Source organism: Papaver somniferum, chromosome 5 (genome assembly GCF_003573695.1).
Source record: "Papaver somniferum cultivar HN1 chromosome 5, ASM357369v1, whole genome shotgun sequence".
Classification (NCBI taxonomy): domain Eukaryota; kingdom Viridiplantae; phylum Streptophyta; class Magnoliopsida; order Ranunculales; family Papaveraceae; genus Papaver; species Papaver somniferum.
The window spans coordinates 27,795,943-27,816,711 of NC_039362.1; the positions used below are offsets into that span (position 1 = coordinate 27,795,943).

The 20,769-nt window shown below is 37.0% G+C and overlaps 2 protein-coding genes across 4 annotated transcripts; one reads left to right on the plus strand and one right to left on the minus strand.

Annotated features, from left to right (window-relative positions):
- The first annotated feature begins 10,880 nt into the window (after positions 1-10,880).
- Positions 10,881-14,290, plus strand: LOC113277351. 3 transcript variants are annotated; one of them, XM_026526475.1, is made up of 5 exons: positions 10,881-10,956; positions 12,389-12,591; positions 12,746-12,818; positions 13,447-13,565; positions 13,717-14,290. In XM_026526475.1, exons 1-5 carry the CDS (start codon positions 10,944-10,946, stop codon positions 14,122-14,124), a joined length of 816 nt encoding a protein of 271 aa, XP_026382260.1. In that variant the 5' UTR covers positions 10,881-10,943; the 3' UTR covers positions 14,125-14,290. The 3 variants fall into 3 exon arrangements, with proteins under 3 accessions (XP_026382260.1, XP_026382257.1, XP_026382258.1); XM_026526472.1 differs by lacking the exon at positions 10,881-10,956 and having other exon boundaries at positions 12,305-12,591; XM_026526473.1 differs by lacking the exon at positions 10,881-10,956 and having other exon boundaries at positions 12,305-12,591; positions 13,459-13,565.
- A 655-nt stretch (positions 14,291-14,945) lies between these two features.
- LOC113281233 (potassium transporter 4-like) lies at positions 14,946-20,344 on the minus strand. Its single transcript, XM_026529917.1, has 9 exons — positions 20,152-20,344; positions 18,834-19,074; positions 18,505-18,747; positions 18,041-18,091; positions 17,639-17,899; positions 17,324-17,376; positions 17,099-17,213; positions 16,721-16,975; positions 14,946-16,512 (listed from the first exon to the last, which is right to left on the minus strand). Exons 1-9 carry the CDS (start codon positions 20,197-20,199, stop codon positions 15,428-15,430), a joined length of 2,352 nt encoding a protein of 783 aa, XP_026385702.1. The 5' UTR covers positions 20,200-20,344; the 3' UTR covers positions 14,946-15,427.
- Between the last annotated feature and the right edge of the window lie 425 nt (positions 20,345-20,769).

Sequence of the window (20,769 nt, forward strand, 5' to 3'; positions counted from 1 at the left end):
CTTAAAAGCATCAGAGTCGTTAAATTCATATGCTAATTGTGAGAAATAACCTCCTTACACCTATCATCTCTGATGGTTTATAAGTATTAGAATCTTCTCTATCAGTGACTATCATTACGGGGCAATGATATCATGCGATAAATAGTAGCCTTGAGGAAGTTGTGCAACCAATTGTTGCTCGCTATACCTCTATCTAACCTTTCAAGAATGAGTTCATGATATTGTTTTCTATTAACCCAATTAATAGGATTTCCAACATAAGGAAGAGTATGTAAGTCATTAAGTCAAGCAGATCATTAAAAGTGTCTATATTTGTTTGACTGACTGGGTTACTACCTACTTTTTCTTTCTGTTTTATGATGAAATTGAAATCAGCCATAACTAACCAGGGAATATTAGCTTGAATATCATCTACCTGCATATGATTCCATTATAGCATTTTACTATTATCCTTCACAACACCGTATAAAAAGGTAATCAGAGAAAAACCACTCTTAGCATCTATTTTCACTTTGCAAAGAATAATATTTAGAGAATTGTCAACAATCTGAAGATCAATTCCATCTTTCCAAAGAAAACAATGACCTCTAGAGAGGCCCAGTGGTACATGAAAGCATGCATTGGAGTAATTAAAGGAAGCAATATAAAGATCCATATTCTTTCGAGTGTTTTTGGTTTCAATTAAAAAAATAATATCTTGATTATCTGATCTAATTAGGTCCTTTTAAATGATTTCTAGTATTTTTATTTCCCAAACCACACATTCCATGAGAGAATTTTCATTTTAGTCAAATGCAAAGTGTTAAGATACTGATATCTAAGAATGAGAAGTAAATCAGAAGAATAATTTAAATGTAAAAAAAAAATGAGAAAAAAATTACCCGACCCTCCCTGTTTGTTTTGGCACTATGTTGCAATTTAACAAAAACTTGCTATTTATCCTTTGTGGTCATCATCATTGTTGTGGAGTTTTTTTGTTGAACCATAATATGATTGGAGGTGCATTATTAGTCTTAGTTGGACAGTTAGTTAGCGGGTTTAAACTTCTTTATTTCTTCCCTAATCTAGCATTTTCCTAATCCTCTTATTTTCTTCATCTACTTCCTCATCTTGCTTGCTCATCCAGGACCTTTGATCATCCATCTATCCTTAGGAGGAATAAACGGAGTATACTTCGCACTCTTTTTGCTGTTAGTGTTTGTGGTTGAGTTTGTGACCTTCATATTTAGTTTTATAAGTTCTTTCTTCAAATTCCCAAACTTTAGTGGCTCACTATGAATATCCAAAAGTTTTGCAGCAATATATTCACAATCAGCTTTAGAATGTTTGAGCACGAAACAATCACTACATATTTTATGAGGTTGTTTCTCATAGAAAAATCTGATTCATCTAGTTGATCCAGCTATTGTAACTGCCAAAGAACCTCTTCTTAATAGTGTGGTGAGTTTAATTCTGACACAACCTTTGAAACTTTCACCAGTTGGAGGAAGCCATGGCTTTAGTTGTATTGCTTTCACCTCGCCCCATAGTTTCTCTCATATCATGGACAACTCTTTGATTCATGTGCTCTGGTAATAAATGCTTCAATTGAATCCAGAATTATTGAGTTTCCCAATCTAGTTCATTATACAGCACGGTTGACCAGTAGTTACGGAGTACTGCCAAATGACCATCAATACTCCAACGTCTGGTCTAGAAAAAATTGTTCATCGTATACCCATCTTTAAAAGTGTAAACCATGATGTTTTGCTCCATCTAAAAAACTCCCACTTCACCCTCTGGGATAAAATCCCAAACAAACTTTAGATTCCTTTCAACTTTTTTGTCTAACATCTTCCTATATATTATAATCTTGCCAATCAGTGAAAACTCCATATCATTTTCTGACACATCTTCTTGGAAAAGATCATTACAGTGTGAAGAATCATTTCAACGGATGAATCATTCTTCTCTAAAATAGTCTCTTTTGATTTATCTGATAGAGACGAGACTTCTTTATTTACCATATCATTATTGGCTGCCAAAGGGAAAAGATTTTTGATTGATAATTGATTTCCCGGTGTTAAGATGTTACAACTGCTAAGGATTATAAAGATGAAAGATACAAAATTAGGGTTTGGGTATTGATTATGATTTTTTTTCATGGATAATTGACAGTTGAATATTTTCCTCATATTTTCTCTGCTTCAGAAAATGAAGGTTCTATTGTAGCAAGATTCAACATGACCTGAATAAGGAAACTGATTTTGTAACTGATTTTTGAAATTTGAAATTGCAAAAGGCGGACTAAATTATGAATCTTGAAACGGACTGAGTTGGGCCTCAGACACTAATCGATTCTGCAATTATCCAACCATATTGTATCAACTGATTAAGCAAGCGCTATGATTCTAGAAAAGGCAAACGCCATAATTCCTTTGCTTCAACTAGCAGAACAATAACGACAGCAAACGCGATGACCACTTCGATATAATCAACAAACGCTATTTCAATTAACAACGCTGCATAAACAGATAGAGCAAAGATAAAATTAGTTAGACATGAAAATTGAATGATTAAAATCTTTGATAATAAGATAAAAAGAAAACATAGATCAAAAGGAAACAAGGAATATGGGTTTATCGAGTTAGGATGGATTTATTTGCTGAGAAATCATTTGAAAAATCTAGGATTCATAAATAAAATAAGAACTAAATTAAAACTGAGTCATCGCCCAACTTGCAGAGAGAAAGATTTTTGTTTCTTTTGCCAGTGTCACTTACACCTTCACCATTATCGTATGCACTTAAAATGATTAAGACATCCTTAACCAAAGGTATTAATGTAAATATGTACAGTAAAAGATAAATGCAAATGTACCGAAAACCTCTTAAGACATACTTAACCAAAGGTATTAATGTAAATATGTACAGTAAAAAATCAATGCAAATGTACCAAAAACCTCTTGAGACATACTTAACCAAAGGTATTAATGAAAATATGTACAGTAAAAAATCAATGCAAATGTACGAAAACCTATATTAGTGTTGATAATCTTGCAATCTCCCAAAAAAAGCGCTTGTATAACGGGGACGTGCCACGTACTCAAGTCTCCATAAAAACTACACCAAAACTTTGATACACCGGTAATGAGTTTTTGGATAAGTTTATCTTGGATGTGCAACCAGCCAACAAAGATATATAAATACGCAAGCTAGTATTTAAAAGAAATCTATTATTGGGGCGTCACATTCCAATAGAGGGGCTTCACATGGATTCCTAATGACTAAAAATTTAGTTATGGGGTATCTTGATTCAATAGCAAATGTCTAAGTTACCCTCCACCTAAAATAAAAACCTAAAAACTAAAATCAAACCATAATTGTAATCCAATCTAATCATCTTCCTCTTCCATCTGTTTTTTATAAATGGATAAATGAATAAAATCATCTTCCTCTTCTAAACTTTCTCCATTTCATCATCCATAAATCCTTCCTATTTTCTCTCTCTTTTTTCGTCAACTCAAAAAACTAATAATCGTCAATTGAAATCTCTTTTAAAGATGCGAAAAAAACAACAAATTAATAGAAGTAACTGTAACCAACAAACATATTACGTTTGATTAGATTAAAAAAATTAGGTTTGCAGAACTATTTACGGTTAGGTATTCTTAATTTTCTAACCGTAAACTTGTTTATGAAGCTGTTATGGGTAGGAAACTAAGGATCCTAACCGTAAATCAAAATAAAATAAAATAAAATAATATGTGTTGTTACGGTTAGGTTTGTATCCATAAATCCATTTATGGTTGGGTTCGACTCTAACAAAATCCAACCGTAAAATATCCTGATTACAATTTTTAAGAAGTTTTTGATTTACGGTTCGGTTTTTTTAATTTTTGGGTAACCATAAAAAATTTCTGGGCATTAATATGTGTATCTGTTCGGGAGAGTTTAGGTAACAGAAAATACTAGTACATGGTAATAAATGAGAAATAAATAGGAAAAGTAAATGAGTTTTATTATCTTGTGCATCCATGCACAAAATAAGAACCAATCATTGGCATGGGAAAGTGTAAAAAACTATAAAATATAAGAGTGAGAATGATTCTTTGCATTTGGGAATGCAATTTATTATTATTATTATTATTATTATTTTTCTAATTTGACATGTTTATATCAAAATCATTCCTTTTATTCGAATAAATCAAAATCTAGGATTTCCTTTTAAACAAAAAATCTATTTTTTTCTTAATCTGAAATTCTATTTCTAACTAAAATCAAAATCATTAATCTAAACTAATACTAACTAATATTAGAGATTTTACTAATCTAATTAATTAACAATTCACTTTATGAATTACCTCTCGCCTCCAGGGCGATTTTTTTCTCATCTTTAGGATGATTTTTTTCTCGTCAAAGGAAGACTCTACTGTCGTTCTTCCCCTTTTCTAATCCTTTTTCTTCATCATTATTTCCTTTTGTTTTTTTTTTGTCTTTCTGTTGTGTTTGATTTGTTTTGCAGGTTAATCAGTCTTCCCGTTTCTCTTCTTTCTTGAAAACTTGGTGCGTCTTCAGGGGTTTTATTTTCGGGTTTGTCAGTATTTTTGCTCTATCAATCATGGCTACATCTTCAAACATGACATCAAATCCGGAGTTTGAAGATCTGGCTAACAGAATGGCTGATATTTCTCACAATGAAGAAGAAGAATTTGAAATTCCAGAAGATCTAGTGGAAACACAAAATACACACAAATATTCTCTTGCCATCACTACCATTACAAGAAGAGAGTATGAGATCAACATTCTTTACAACATGTTACAGAGATCTTGGAGACCCTCAGGAAGCATGGAGATTACAAACTTTGGGAAAGCCATATATCTGGTCCACTTTGAATTAGGATGCGATTATAATGCAGTTCTCACCAGATCCGGGGCTCTAAACGAGGACCTTTTACTCATGGAGATATGTGATCCTGAGAAACTACCTGAAGATTATGAGTTCAACTATGCAGACTTCATAGTTCAAATTCATGGTCTACCGCTGACAGTGCAAACAATCAAGATGGTAGAATTTTTGGCAAGTAAGATAGGATTCCTTATCCTATATCTGAGTCTGAACGTGCAAAGTGGGGAAGCTATGCTAAAGTTAGAGTCAAGATGAATGTCACAGAGGCCATCAGACAAGAATTAAACTTCACACTTCCATCTAAGAAGAAATGCAAAGCAGTGCTGAGGTACGAAAGATTGCCAAAAGTGTGTTTTTTCTGTGGTCATTTTGGTCACATAATGAAACAATGCCCGGAGTTGTCCAAAGAATGCGAGAAGATGGGTTTCTTTTCACCAGAGACCTTCATGGAGAAAATGAAGGATGTGAAAGTGGCTAAATTTACAGAAGAGATCAATGCAAATTACAAGCCAAGACTCAACCAGAACAGTCTTTTCACAAAGAAGCATCAAGAAACCATAAACCCCATTAATGGAGATGAAAAAACCATGCAGGCAAACCCTAATCCAAAACCAACCCAACAACCTACCATTTTTTCATCCGCCAATTACTCCTCAGAAAAAGCCATGCAACCAGAAAATCCTCTTGTTACCATATCAGAACAGAATCCTCTTTCAAATCGGGAGATAGTTGAAAATTTTCATGATCCTATAGTTAAGGAGAATGTATCACCAAATTTCTTAGCAGTTAATACCAAGTCTCATGCAACCGCCAAAGAAAATCTCTCAATCACAACACCTTCACCCAACCCGAATCCTATTACCCATCCACCAAAATCCTTTGCTACCTACCAATACAAAAAGAAAAACCCAGTTAGCCCAAAATCTAAACTTAATACCAAATGCAGCAAACCCATAATCTCAAAACCCCCACAACTATCCACCAACCACCAATCCCTTGCAACACCGATATCTCCAGAAGTAATCCTAAGTACAATTACACAAATGCAGTGGATGATTCCCCTGAGCTTAATGACCAGAAAAATATGAGACATTGGAAGAGAGTTGCTAGGCATAATCAAAACACTGAGTTCAAAGACAGCTCTATTCGTATTGGTAGTGAAATACAATCTGAGCCAATGGATTGTGATCCCCCACTCAAGCTGCACTGTGGCTTACCTGAAAAGGCTGTGACGACTTACCCCAAAAAGTCGCAAGATCAATGCTAATACAATCTTGGAACTGTCGCGGTCTAGGGAACGAGATGACAGTTCTAACATTAAATTTGTTCCTGCGCAGTTGCAATCCCTCCATCCTATTCCTTTCAGAAACTCGACTAAACGAAGCAAACAACATAAGGATCTGCAATTCCTTAAATTTCAGGCATTTTGATTATTTACCAGCAAATGACAGAAGTGGAGGTTTGGCTTTGCTCTAGCAAGATACAGTGGATCTCACAATAATCTCAAAATCTTCAAATAAATTTCACCGTGTTATAAAAGCTCACCTATCAGTTCCAAAATGGGAGTTATTTTGTGTATATGGCCCACCTGTACACAACCGTAGAGATGGATTTTGGAGACAAATGAATAATACCTTAGAAGAAGTGGAAGGCGCCTGGTGCATAATTGGAGACCTGAATGTTTTGATGCATCAATATGAAAATCAAGGAGGTTCAACCAACACTGATATCAGCTGCAGAGAATTCAGAACTCTATTAAGAGAAAGGGATGTCATTGATCTAGGCTATGCTGGACCGACCTTTACTTGGTCAAATAATGCTACTCTGAATATCCCGATTTTTGAAAGATTAGACAGGGCGATATGCAACACAGACTGGAGGATACAATTTTCTGATGCAACAGTTCTCCACTTGCCGAGAATTGGGAGCGATCATTCACCCATTATTCTCAACACTACGAGAAGTCCACCAAAAAGAAAACCAAATTACAAATTTGAATCCTAATGGACTGACCATCCACAATTCAAAGAAATTTTATAAGATATCTGGGAGAATGCTACTGGAGATACAATTACAAAACTCACAGGCTTGGGAGAAGGCCTTTGGAAATGGAGTAAAGAAACCTTTGGGAACACAAAAAGGGAGATTGAAGAAGAGAAACAGAAGCTGGTTGATCTGCAAGCTACTGCACACCTGACGGACATTAGGCAAGAAGAGGAAGCTATCCGCAACAATATCATCACATTGGAAAGGAGAGACCGTATGTTTTGGCAACAAAGGAACAAATCAAAATGGGTACCTTCCATTGATAAAAAATACTCATGTATTTCATGTTTCTACTATCCATAGAAGGAACAAAAACAAAATCTTTGCTCTAAAAGATCCCAATAATGAGTGTTCTGACCCTGATAAAATAAGAGATACACTTATTTCCCATTTTGAGGACATGTTTAAAAAAGATACTAATGTCGACTCCAACACCATGAGTCTGGAGAGTGCTAATAAATTAAACTCAGATGACTGCAGGTACCTTAGCTCAACTCCTAGTGCAGATGAAATATTCAATGTGATAAAGAAGATGGGATCTTTGAAATCCCCAGGGCCGGATGGCTATCCAACATTGTTTTACAAAAAGTGCTGGGAAGTGGTAGGACAAGAAGTAACACACCTAATACAAGTCTGTTTCAGATACTCAGCTATCCCTCCAGGGCTGAATCATACATACTTGGCTCTCACCCCAAAGAAGAAGAATGCTGAAGCTGCAGTTGACTACAGGCCGATAACACTCTGCAATGTGCATTATAAGGTTGTTATAAAGATCATCACCAACAAATTAAGTCCTTTCCTTGACATCCTTATCGAGAAGAACCAATCAGCGTTTGTCCCAGGCAAGCAAAAATTGGATAACATTATCGTCGCAAAAGAACTTTTCCACTCCATGCACTATTCTAGCTCCTCTCAAGGGTCTTTTGCGCTAAAACTAGACATGAGCAAAGCTTACGACATGGTAGATTGGGGGTTCCTAAGTCAAGCATTGTTGAATATTAGAATTACAGATAGAGCTCATTCCCTCATCATGAGTTGTGTGAAGACGACTTCTTTTTCGATTCTCCTTAACAGCCAACCGGAAGGTTTTTCCATAGGAGAAAGAGGTATAAGGCAAGGTTTCCCCTTATCTCCATACCTGTTTATCATTTGTGCTCATTCTTTCTCAAGCATAATCAACAGGGTGGAAAATGAAGGAAGATATAGTGGTTACCGAATTAACAGATGGGCTCCTAACATCTCTTATATCATGTTTGCGGATGATATCATGTTGTTTGGCAACACAGACACCAGCACCATCAATTCAATAAGCACTGTGTTACAACAATATTACAACCTCTCAAGGCAGCTAGTTAATTATTCAAAGTCTTTTATTCACTTCAGCAAAAGTGTCCCGGGTAGTTATGCTGAAGAGATTATCCAAGAATTGGGAGTTAAAAGGATGATGAAAGATGAGAAGTATCTGGGGGTGAAAATTCTTCAACAAGGAAATAAGGTATCTAACTACAATTTACTCATAGAGAAATTTGACTCATCCCTGGCAGGAAGAAGACTTCACAATCTGTCGCATGCAGAGAGAAAAATTCTCATACAATCACTGTTAGCTCTTATTCCAATTTTTTATATGTCTACCACTATGCTCCCCAAAACAGTTCTCAATATGCTAACTCAGATCATTCGTAATTTTTGGTGGGGTCATTCAAAATATAAGAGGAAGATGCATTTCTTGAAGTGGGAATGGTTCAATATTCCTAAGGAGCAAGGAGGTTTGGGATTGAGAAGTTTACATGATCTCAACTTAGCATTACTGACCAAGTTATCATGGAGATTTCTGCATGAACATGATTCCTTATGGGTTCAAATCTTAAAAAAACCAAATATCTGAGAGAAGGTTCCTTATGGGAAGTTAAGAAAACAACAACCTGCTCTCACACGTGGGCAGCTATGTTGGATAGTAGACAAGACTTGAAGTTCGGCTGTCTTTGGCTGGTTGGTAATGGACAACCCATCAGTATTTTTACGGATCCTTGGATACCCACGGTACCAGGTAATATCCCAGTATTATCAAGAGATGGAAGTTTGGAGAACAAGAAAGTTGAAGACCTTATCGACTCTACAACAGGACATTGGAACCCAATTGCTCTTCAACAGTTAGAAGACCCTTACATCAGTGATCAAATACAGAGATTTTCTCCCAATGTTGCAGTGGAAGACAAACTCATTTGGAAATTTACCATTGATGGCAATTTTACTCCTCAATCCTTTCAGAAGATGCGGCAGGAGCAACAGGGTGAGACATCGGCCATAAGAGATGATAATTTTCCGTGGAAGAAGTTTTGGGCTATAAAAAAGGTAGCTCCGAAAATTAAATCTTTTATCTGGAGAGCTTTACATAATGGTATTGCCGTATCAAAAAGAATTGGTAGATTCATTGATGGAGTTTCTACAAACTACAGTATTTGTGACAAGGAGGATGAAACGATAGACCACCTCCTAATTCACTGCGATTTTGCTCGAGCAATCTTGTTCGTTTCTCCTCTAGGATTCAGGCTTCATGGTGACAATCATATGACTCTCACTGACTTAATGAAACTCCTATTCAGCAGCAATGATAAGGATTCAACCATTGCCCTAGGCATGTGCATTTGCTGGGCCATTTGGAAATCTCGCAATCGAAGGTTTTTGAGAACAAGAATGCTAATATTCAGGGAACCTTGGCTACAACACAATACTGGTACAACCTCTACTACAATTATGCGGAAGCTGAGGATATACAAGCTGCAGAAGATAACCAGGTAAGCACTGAAACAATTGTCAACAAAATCTGGAAAGCTCCAGATCCTCCTACTGTAAAAATAAATGTCGATGCTACCTGGAAGGACGGTGATTACGCAGTTGCAGTTGTGGCAAGAGACATCACTGGTCATGGTATGGAGTAGGAACCAGAGTGGGTAGAACAGACACAGTGGTATATGCGGAAGCGGATGGGTTTAAACTAGCGACAGAACTAGCTGTCTGGTTAAATTTAAGCAACATAATCATTGAAGGTGACAGTCAAATTGTGGTAAACAGCCTCAAAGGGATCTCGAGGAAAACACCCTGGAGAATATGGAGAATAAAGGATGATATTATCACAAGAATGCAATCTCTCATCTGCCCTGGAGTTTTAATTTTGTGCCAAAACCGGCTAATCTAGCTGCTCATTCTATTGCAGCGTTTGCTCTATCAAACAACGTCCAACAAATGTGGACTAGCTCTGATTTCCCTCCTAACATTGTTAGCCTCCGGGATGTAAACAATGGCTAGTTTCTTTTTTCCTTTTGGTTACCAAAAAAAAGACTAATGTAATTAATTAATTAACACTAAGTGAGGGTGAGGGTTGTTTAGTCATTATGAAAATATCTCAGATAAGGGGTTTCTGAAATTATTTATGGGTGATGCGTTTTTGTCCTATTAAATGAGGCCCCTCCATCGGAATGTGACGCCCAATAATAGCTTTCATTTAAAACGCGTCTGCAGAAGTATTATAAAGTGGCCGAACACTAGACCTAGAGAATTTATGATGACTGTAGTCTAAAATCACTGTCTAACCTACAAGAGATTTCAATAGAGGCATGGTGCCCCCAGGAGAGAAACAAATCAAAATTTTCGCCCGTTGGGAAATTCCAAATACAGCAAGAGAAGGGCTGCCCCCACCACAATTTCTTACCCCAACCTTTTTCATCCCCACTTTTAAGACCAACATTTGACCGTGTACCCTAGACTAGAGCTTTTTTTGACGGGGAAGTTTTAATGGCCAAGGCAAGTAGGATCAGAATCCTAAGTTGTACTTGTAGGACAGTGGCATGGTGCCAAGTGTAGTGTGGGGATGAGTTCTTACTTTACCCTTAGTACATTTCAAGAAAAAGGGAAAGTAAAGAAAGATAGAACTACTCACTTCACTTCAGTTCTACTACCTTTACACTCTCTTTGGATCAGCAGCAAAGGCGCTTTCTTTTTATCAGTTCATCATGCCTGAACTAGGTACTCCCATTCTCTCTACATTTCCAATGCTTTTTTCTTTTTCTTTTTGTGTATTACATTGTTTCCTTTGAAGTACATTAGCTAGGTTAGGGTAAGACCCATGTCCAATGTTGCTATATTTAGTAATAATCAAACTTTTCGACTCAGTAGACCCATCAACCATCATCTCTAGCTGAAGAAACTTGGGTAAATGGGGTTGATCCATATGAACATTACAGTTTGTAGTCCACAAAAACTAGTTAACTGTATGCGTGGATGTTGTCAGTCCTTATCAACTTGAGATGGTGGATGTGCAGGCAGGAGAATAAGTGGAGAGACCAAGTGCATTTGGTGTTATGGTGATAGGACCAAGCTAATACAGCAACTTAGAAAAGAAAGGGGATGAAAGTAGATCATGGAGAGACGGAAGCTGTGTGGCTTCATCTTCATTTAGCTGTCACTTTTGGAAGGAATCATTTCTGAGAACCTTTTTGTCATTGCAGAAGTTTGTAGGGAGTCTTTGTTTAGGGAAAACATCTATTAGGTAGACCACATTAGTCTATAGATCATGACAGTAAGAAATGCATGTACCTGATTCAATATCAAGGGAGCAGCAACTCCCAATGAATTCAGAGTGAATCTAGATAACTTTGGAAGGTCATATATTGAGTTTGCGGGGTCTAGAATCCCAATCTGAGAATCGATCACTTTATGTTTTTCAATAATGATTTTTCTAAATTAGTTGAGCATTTCTGGACTCAAATTTCAATACCACTTGGAGAGTAGAGGCACATTCAGGTGTCTTAGTGGCTCAATCCTCCCTCATTTATTGGAAGGCAGATCAGGTCACACCTTACCTTATGAATGCCACTAAATTCACCGACAAACTTTGCTGATGCCAAACAACCATATTTGAATGTTGTTTTCTCTTCCACCATGTCTTATTGTCAAATTTTTCAATGACAGGATCCTGTAAACTCTTAGAATTAACTTTAGCACCCGTTGGTAGATTCAATAAGAGAATGGAAATCTTTCACACTGACAGCCCAGTCTTGTTGTGAAATCTGCTAATCAAATATAATCACCCACACTAGATAATTTAGATGAAGAAAATGAAATCACCTGAATAATGCAAATGATAGAGAGGGTGTAAAGGATAAGCCAAATCGAACCTGGCTTTCCTATTTGTATAAAAGTTAGCTTTCTCTGATTGAACAGACATGTATTTGTGAAACCATTGCAAAATATGGAATGGAAAGTTGATATTCATTCTTATATATTTATGATACATTGAGTGGGAATTCTTATTATTTATCTACACATCGCTTGGGAATACTATCTTTTTTGCCTTATTGATATTCACAATGTTGCTACACAAATAGAAACTAGAAAGCATTACAACTTCAGATGTTATTTCTAAATAACCATTTGTTCAAACTGTTTTGCTCGTTAGGTTGTATGTCTGTCAAGAGACAGCTTATATTTGAGGGAGTTAGAGAAAGCAAATATATAGCTCAAATGGATAATGAGAGGATGAAAGGTAATGTCATGTCTGTGGAGCTTGCACTTCAAAGAGAATTGGAGTATCAGAAGAGAATCGAAAATTTGCAGAAGCCTTCTGACTGTAATTCTAAAGAACACCTTCTGCCTGGCCAGGTGAGGCCTTTCTTGACTAACAATGCTTTTATAACTGTGTCGTTATACTATGTTCCATTTGATAAAATACTTTGTATGAGTGATATGAAACATCCCATTTGTTTCTATCCTTTCTTCTCTCACGTCACTGATTTAGTTGGTTAAATCTTTCCAGGGGGTACCTTCTAAAGTTGCACTTGAAGAAACTCGAAAAAAATTCTCTTTGCAGTATGAAGCATGTTCTCAAGGTGATTCTATAACCTCGAGTATACAAATTTTTCCATTGCCCTTCATTTTCAATCTTCTTTCTGTGTATTCTGTTTAATTTCTCCTTTGTGGGATGATGTCATGAATACATTTATAGACAAACATATCAACTCTAGGTGATGATGTAGGGCGATTATGTGTTTAAGGTTTGGCAGATGGGGTTACTCACGTATTTCCCATTAGTTGTATTGAGTCATCTAATCTTGTCTTCTGGTTGAGAGTAGTCTATCTGTATATTTTTCTCTAATTTTTAACATTAGCTGTTTCATAACGTTCATAAGCCAACTAGTTTTAGCCTGTACATTTCTAGGGAAGATGTCCACATAGTTGAATCCACCACAGGAACACTGAAACATGTTTTTTTTCTTTTTTTCTTATAACGACCTCTTTTTCTTTGGTTCTGCTATTTTAAGATGTCCACATAGTTGAAATTATCACAGGAACATTGAGACATGTTTTTTCTCTTTTATCTTTTTCTTATAACGTGTGTACTTTGGTTCTGCTATTTTACGGCCATTGTAAGTAAATGAACCATGTGCAGTTACTCAGATGAGATGCTATAAGCATAACTGCATCTTGTCCACTTTCTCATAGTTTTTTGCTGGTTAGGTGTGTTGTTAGACCCTGAATTCAACAAACAAAAATTTGAACATGGGAGTCCTCTTAAAGAGACAACAATCAGGGAAGTGACCCATCTGCAGTTTCAGGAACCATCTACACCAATCCAGGTTTGTTTGAATTTCTGGTTCGTAATCAGATATTATTGTTTCACTTGTAGGGTACATAATACTTGCATCTCTTTTACATTCCTTAAGAAAATTATTGGAGCTGTTGCGCTACCACTTTAATTTACCAGAATATTATATGTTTGTGTTCTAGGGATCATTACCTTTGGCGGGAATGAAGCGAAAAACTCCTGAAAACTTCACATGTTCATCACCACAACCACAACAAGAGTCTTGCACACTTTTAAACTCTGTACCACAAACAGTCAATTTATTGTGCAAGGTATGCCAAGTCCCTTGTTCAGGTGCAGCCAATTTCAAGCAACACTGTGCAGGGAGAAAACACAAAAACAAAGTAGAAGAGTTGAAGCACTTGAAGAACAGTGAAGATGAGAAAGAACTAGGGCCAGTATGGTGTCATATATGCTTGGTCTCATGCATGGATAGGTCAGCTTACAAACAACATGTTGCTGGAAAAAAACCTGCTGCTTGTCAAACTGCCTTTAATAATGCAATTAGAGGCCAAGGAATTGAAACGGGAAACCGAAATGGCAAATGGTAAGCCTGATTACAGTCCTGCACTTCTTTTGAACAATTTGTGCTGTCATATTTATCGAATACAGAGTTACGTTCACTGGCTTTTGGAAAAACATAGTTCTTGTAAATAACTAAGAGTAGAGAAAACTTTGGAATGTTGGTCTGGAGTAACTAATAGTAGTAACAAAATATGCATGATCAGTTTTCATCTCAACTGCATTCTTAGCTGGTATTAAGAAATTCAAAAGAATTCTTATCTATAAGAACACTTTGCCATTGAAACAGTATTGGGTCAGACTAAAAACCAACATCCCATTCACTGGATGTAGAAGGCAGGAATCCCAAAAATCAATTAGAACCACAGGAAGCAGGGCTGTCAAACTTTCCTCATCGAAATTGGCAGCCTTGCTAGAAAGATTTCTTACATTCAATTTACTCTTGGCAGAACAAAAGTTGCATTTTCCAGATAAATACACAACATTATCGAAACTCAAGGCATATTATAATTCTTATGGTATTAGAAAAAATAAATTAACATCAAATCGTGGATATTGGTCTGTAGCGGTAAAACCATTTACATATTATGAGACATTCATCAACTCAATCTTGATTAGGAAGCTAGGTTAGAGTAAACATCTTTTTATCACCTCCTTCCATTATATCATTGGTGGTAGAGAAGAACCCAAGTCAGGGAGGATTCATATTGTTTTTACATTCCCTTTTTACTGACTTATGGTCAATTCTCTTTGGCCGAAAGCCAACTTTCTCCTAAACTGTATTTTCCAAAATCATAAGCAAAAACACACGACATTTCAGACACTGTATCCGGAAGCAGACACAGCAGTACCACCAGAAGAGCTGTAATATGCCATTTATGTTATGACGTACTTGTTGTCATGGAGATAAATACAGGCAAACCTTGAAAGGTCGGTAAGGCTGTAAGCCCAAATGTGAGTTATGGCTCCCCAAAGGTCACTCTGGATCCGCTAGACCTGTGGATTAGTTTGACAGTAGGTCTGCCAAACCAAGGATTCTAAAAATTAAAATTAATAAATAAATAGGGACTCAGCCATGGGCATTGCTTGTGGAGTTATGTTCTGTACATTCATGTTCATTTTAAAGGATAAAAGAGAAGCTGAACGGCCACCTGTAAACTACATCCGAGTATCTATTGCTCCTTGTCCGCAACTAGATTCTCCCTTTTTGTTGGTTCACATGCCCATCAACAACAATGACTGATTCTTTTGCCTCACACCCTCGCATTGAGGGTCTCACTTATATAAAATTCTACAATGAGTGTACCTTTGTCCATCTTATTCATTCTACAACTACACATAGTAAATCATTCCTACTTCAATAAGGCTGATGTGAGGAATGTTCAGCGCCACCGAAGGGCCCCTGCAGTTCTTGCGAAGAAATGAATACCCAATATCAATTACTGCTTTCTTCAAGAATGATGACGACCTTCGAGCCTTTACATAAGAGTGTCCCATTATATATGCTACCCCTGCTTCTTTCGCTTGTATCAAATCCGTCAGTTCTTCCCTCACAGAAGGATCCATACCTGGGCTCTGTGGTAACTGGAATCTCACTCTCCTCCTGATAGACGGGTTCTCTTCCTCATATGCGGATCTTAAGCTCTGAAGGGTTGAGGATTTGCTGCTTTGAATGGACTCACTAATCTCAAAGTTCATTTGCTCAGAAACTATTAAACTTGAAGTTGATTGGACAGGTCTGGTGCTGATAACCGCCATCCTCCCATCCAGTGATGGAGACTCGGAGCTCGAGAACTGAGATTCATCTGCTTCCATCTGGATGAACTCTGCAATGCTCTGTATGAGCTGGTTCTCGAAGTCTCCATTGTCCCGTTGGATATCCTTGTATCCATACCTCACAATGCAACGGTACATTCTGTAAGGCCTAGGGCAGACCCTGCCAATGAGGAACCTTTCTTCGGCTGATACATACGGAACTGGTACTGACTTTACGCAAACAAACACTAAAACCTTGTGAAATGCCGGGAGATTAGTAACAAAATGGGAAAAGATCGCTGGGACGCCTGTAGCCAGTTCTGAGTAGATGAGACCTATCCCAGGCACGCGGACAATCCCAAGACTGGGACCGAGAGCGAGAAGCCACTTCAAAGAAACCTTGTTATGAAGATCAAAGTTGTACTTCTTGCGAGTTCCATAGTGCCAGATGTACATGATTCCCATAAAAATAAAAGAAAGTACAAGTGGTAGCCAACCTCCCTGAGGAACTTTAGTGAATGAAGAAGATAGGTAAACTCCCTCGATTGATCCAAATAAGAGCAAAAATGCTGCAGCAAAAAATATACTTTTCTGCCATACGAAAATGATGACTAGCGTTGTGAGACAGGTTGAGACAAACATAACAGTTATGCAAGCAATGCCTGGAGAAAGGATTAAGAAAAATATCAGCTACATGCTACGCGACCATAACTAAGTGAGAGTTAACACATTAAAACAAGTCCTTCAATGGTAAACTGATGCATTTTATGTGAACATGTTAAACTGTTTGCACTGTCAAGAAACTAATAATGAATGAAAAGGAGAGATATAAAATATGAAACAATAAATATTCTTTAAGAGTCGACTTACCATAAGCATTTCCAATCATGGTTGTATCTCGGAATCCAATAGTCACAGCAAGACAAATTATCATGAGAATCCAATTTATTTCTGGAATGTATATCTGCCCAAACATGTGTTTTGAGGTGTGAACAATCTTAACTCGTGGGAAGCAACCAAGGGCATTGCACTGTTTGATAATAGAAAAGGTAGCTGTGATGACTGCTTGACTCCCAACGATGGCTGCTAAGGTGGCAATCACGAAGACCGGCCAAAATAAAGTCTCTGTTGGATGTTCAGAAACTGAAGTCAGCCAAAACTGAAGTTTGCAGTCATAAATGGATCTATGGTAAATAAGCATCGGATGCCCAAGTAAAAGAAAAAAGAGTCATGTAAGTGATAACTCACTTGGAATCGAGTCATAGAAACTTGTCGGAATAGATGACGGGTTTTTAGATAGAAAAGCAGCCTGGCCCATGTATTGCACTACCAAGCACGGGTACACAACTAATGCAAAAGCAAGCTGTGAAACAGTAACAAATTTCACACAGCTGCTTTTGTAATCTACTTGCATGTACTTAACCTGCCAACTATGTCATCGCGAATATAAAAGATCGAGTTGTGAAATTTTACCCTTATCGACAAGGCAGTGAAATGTCCAAGATCTGCAAACATAGCTTCAGTACCTGCAAGGCCCTGGAAAAGATTAGTTGTCAAGCCTAGTAAAATCTGTAAAAAATGCGAGGATGATTCTAGTTTGTCATAATTCATGAGCTTTAATTCTACTTTCTAAAATCCCCTGATAATCAATTAACCATCAACTTAAGTATATTGGTCGCATCCATACGATTCCAGACTCTGTTATAGCAGCTCTAACCAACTAAACTTCATTGTATATCATTGGCTAATTGATACAATAGCAGCAAATCGACTTTGGTGCCCACTTACCAGTAATCGAAAGAAGAATCCCCCCGAGGGCAATCCAACCATCTTTGCCTGTCTCTCTGAAGAACTTGATGATATAGTGTGGAGATAGTGCAAACACAATCTTAGGATTCCAATATATAGTATTGTATAGGCCTATCCCAAATATTGATATCAACCAAATGACAACAATTGGTGCAAACAGAAAAGCCACCTTGTGGGTGCCACAATGTTGCAGAGCAAACAGTCCCACTAATATAATGCACGCAAGCAAAATGACAGCCTCTGCAGATAAGTATAAACTCAACCATCAGAAACACTCAAGAAAAGAAGAAGAAACCATGCAGAATATCTAGATGAAAATTGCTGCTGTATCACCAAAAAGATTGTGCAAATTTGAAAGGGCTATTGCTTTTATAGAGTTACCATTTGGGAATTTCTTGTCTGTAACCTGTAGTCCGGAAACAGATGATAGAACTGCAATTGGCAAATAAAACCATTTTAAAGAATCAATAAGATGTTGTAGCTCACTTGGAATAATAGGTCAAAGGAATATGTTAATTATGTATAGAAAGTATGTTCAGAGACATGAATTAGTGGCCAAGTATACTCATGACCCATACATCAATGCTACATCAGAAGATCCTAACATTTCGAATTGATGTAAAGCCTAGCAAGCTGATGGGAAATTATATGCCAAATATTAGTTATTATACAGTGCAATAGTCAAGCAAAGCAGATTACAATTGAAGGTAAGTGAGAAGATGGTCAATGTCTGCCATATGGGTGTGTACAGAGAAATGTTTATTATACTACTGGTCTTTGGTATCATGTAGCACTGATGAAGTAGGGAGAGAGTCTACATTCTGAGTAGCCCAAGTAAAAGTTACCTGAAATTGCTGGAGTAAGCACGCCATCGCCTATAACCATACAAGCACCGCATAATACCACAATCAATAGAGCTGTTCTAAGTCTTTTGTGCTTTTCAAAGAACCTTTTCATTGGAGAAGATGCTATCTGTGCTGATGGCCCATATTTGTATGCCGTCAACTCCTCATCAGCTGCTTGTTGATTGGGAAGTAGACTAAGCCTAGCATGCCTGCAGAGAAGTGAGTAAAGAGCAAACACTCCACCTGTGCGGTAACAGCAATATCATCAGATTCTTTGTGGGATTTACTAAACACTGTCAAACAAAATAACGAATAATTTCATTGCGTACCTTCACCATTATCATCCGCACTTAATAAGATGAATATGTACTTGAGCAAAGGGATCAACGTAAGGGTCCAGAAGATCAAAGAGAATGCGCCAAATATTGTATCTTCATTGCGATGATCCTGTAGCTTCCCGACAAAAGTGCTTGTATAAACGTAGAGAGGGGAAGTACTCAAATCTCCATAAACTACACCAAAGCTCTGGTACGCCAACAGTAAATTTCTTGATAGGTTCCTCCATGATAACTGCACAGCCAACAAAACACGTTTTAGTTCTCAAAGATAAGACCTAGTCAGACAGCAGCGCACCAAATTTTGTCACATAAATCTAAAACTACTTTTTGGTTATTATCAACATGTCTTGTTTGGCAGACATTGTTTTTTATAAATACGTAACAGCTGAGATATTCAAGGACATTAGAACCTCTAAGTGCCAACACACTTTTATATTGTTGATTTTCACAACAGGATAGCAAACCTTGTGCAACAGATAAATATGAACAGAACAGCTACATAAACACAACGAAACAGCGAGTACGATGGATTGAGTAACCAAATAGTGTGAATCCATAACTAGCAACAAAATTGGCACAACAATCAACACCAGAATAACAGGATCAAACTTGAGATGGAAAAAAACAACAACACAAAACAATAACTAGTAGTATGGATAATCCTAAAGTACTGAAACTATACCTATATGATTCCGTGAACTAATCTACTTAATAAGATCACTCTCCTCTTGTAGAGAGATTTCTTCTGATGCATATTAATCAAGTTCACAAGTATTTCACCAGTTGACAAAGACCAAAGAAAATTACTTACAGACTTTTAACTACTAAAAATTTCATCACAACTTTCTGTTTCTTCCTCTTGTGCTTCTAAATTCCACATATATGGAGTATATGATTAGCAATTGATTGAATCCTTTACTCATTTGTACCAGTTGAGTAAGTATTAAAATTTTCCCCTTGAAGTCTACCACTCAGATAAACAAATCATGACTATGAACTAATCAGCTTCATAAGATTACTCAATTCTTCTAAACAAACAAAATAAAAATAAAATACGATTAAAATAAATTCAGAAGTGTTTCGCTAGTTAACAGAGATCCAAGCTAAATTCATTGCAAATTTCATCAAAACTACAGAAATTCTATTAATCTAATACTAATCTAACTCGAGAAGAATCATCCAACATAACATCGGTAACCTAAACTAATCACGTTGCAACACAATACAGAAACGATTCAAAATTATAAAAAATCAAATCGAAGAGTTATGGGATTAAGAAACCCTAAGAAAGAGAAATGAGATGAGAGACCTGAGGAGGAGGACCTCGAGGACTACAAGGACCAGCTTCTGATTCCATATCTTACTCTAACAATCGGATTTGATTTGATTTGATAAAGCTGTTGTCTGCCTGTCTGGTTATTTTCTTACATCAAGTAATTAAATCTTCTTGTGGGAGGAAGATGATGATTCTCCCATTTCTCTCTATCTATCTGGAAAACAAAATAACTAATCAAGTCTTAACTAAGAGCAAGAGCGGGATCTCATTTACTCCTGCTCCTGGAATGGGAGGTTTTCTCGCACGTGCGTCAATTTTTTATTTTTCTGTTTTAGTCCTCTTTGTTTGCTGATATTTTAATTCACATCCCTACGTTAAGTTCTGTCATAGAATGTGAAAAGTGGAAATCGAATTTAGTCACGGCAGGCATACATGCATGTATCCAACAATAGGAGACTAGAGCAGAGTAGTACCATGACTTGATAGGTGGTGATTAATGGGTACACGGGGAGAGTTCGTTGTCAAGTGGGGTGTGACACTTCTATGTTCTTATTTGGACAAATGTTATATTGATCACGGGTTATATCTCGCGATCTATCCCGTCTCTTGCGGAGATAACGGCCAGCCCTACTAATTCACAGGTCTGATGAT

Coding starts and splice junctions, on each gene's coding strand:
- LOC113277351 (XM_026526472.1), top strand. CDS start 12,343: ATGTTATTTCTAAATAACCATTTGTTCAAACTGTTTTGCTCGTTAGGT. Junction 12,592..12,745: donor AACACCTTCTGCCTGGCCAG/GTGAGGCCTTTC, acceptor AAATCTTTCCAG/GGGGTACCTTCTAAAGTTGC. Junction 12,819..13,446: donor GTATGAAGCATGTTCTCAAG/GTGATTCTATAA, acceptor TTTGCTGGTTAG/GTGTGTTGTTAGACCCTGAA.
- LOC113281233 (XM_026529917.1), bottom strand. CDS start 20,199: ATGGAATCAGAAGCTGGTCCTTGTAGTCCTCGAGGTCCTCCTCCTCAG. Junction 19,075..20,151: donor CTCGAGGTCCTCCTCCTCAG/GTCTCTCATCTC, acceptor TTGGCTGTGCAG/TTATCATGGAGGAACCTATC. Junction 18,092..18,504: donor GCTTACTCCAGCAATTTCAG/GTAACTTTTACT, acceptor TGCCAATTGCAG/TTCTATCATCTGTTTCCGGA.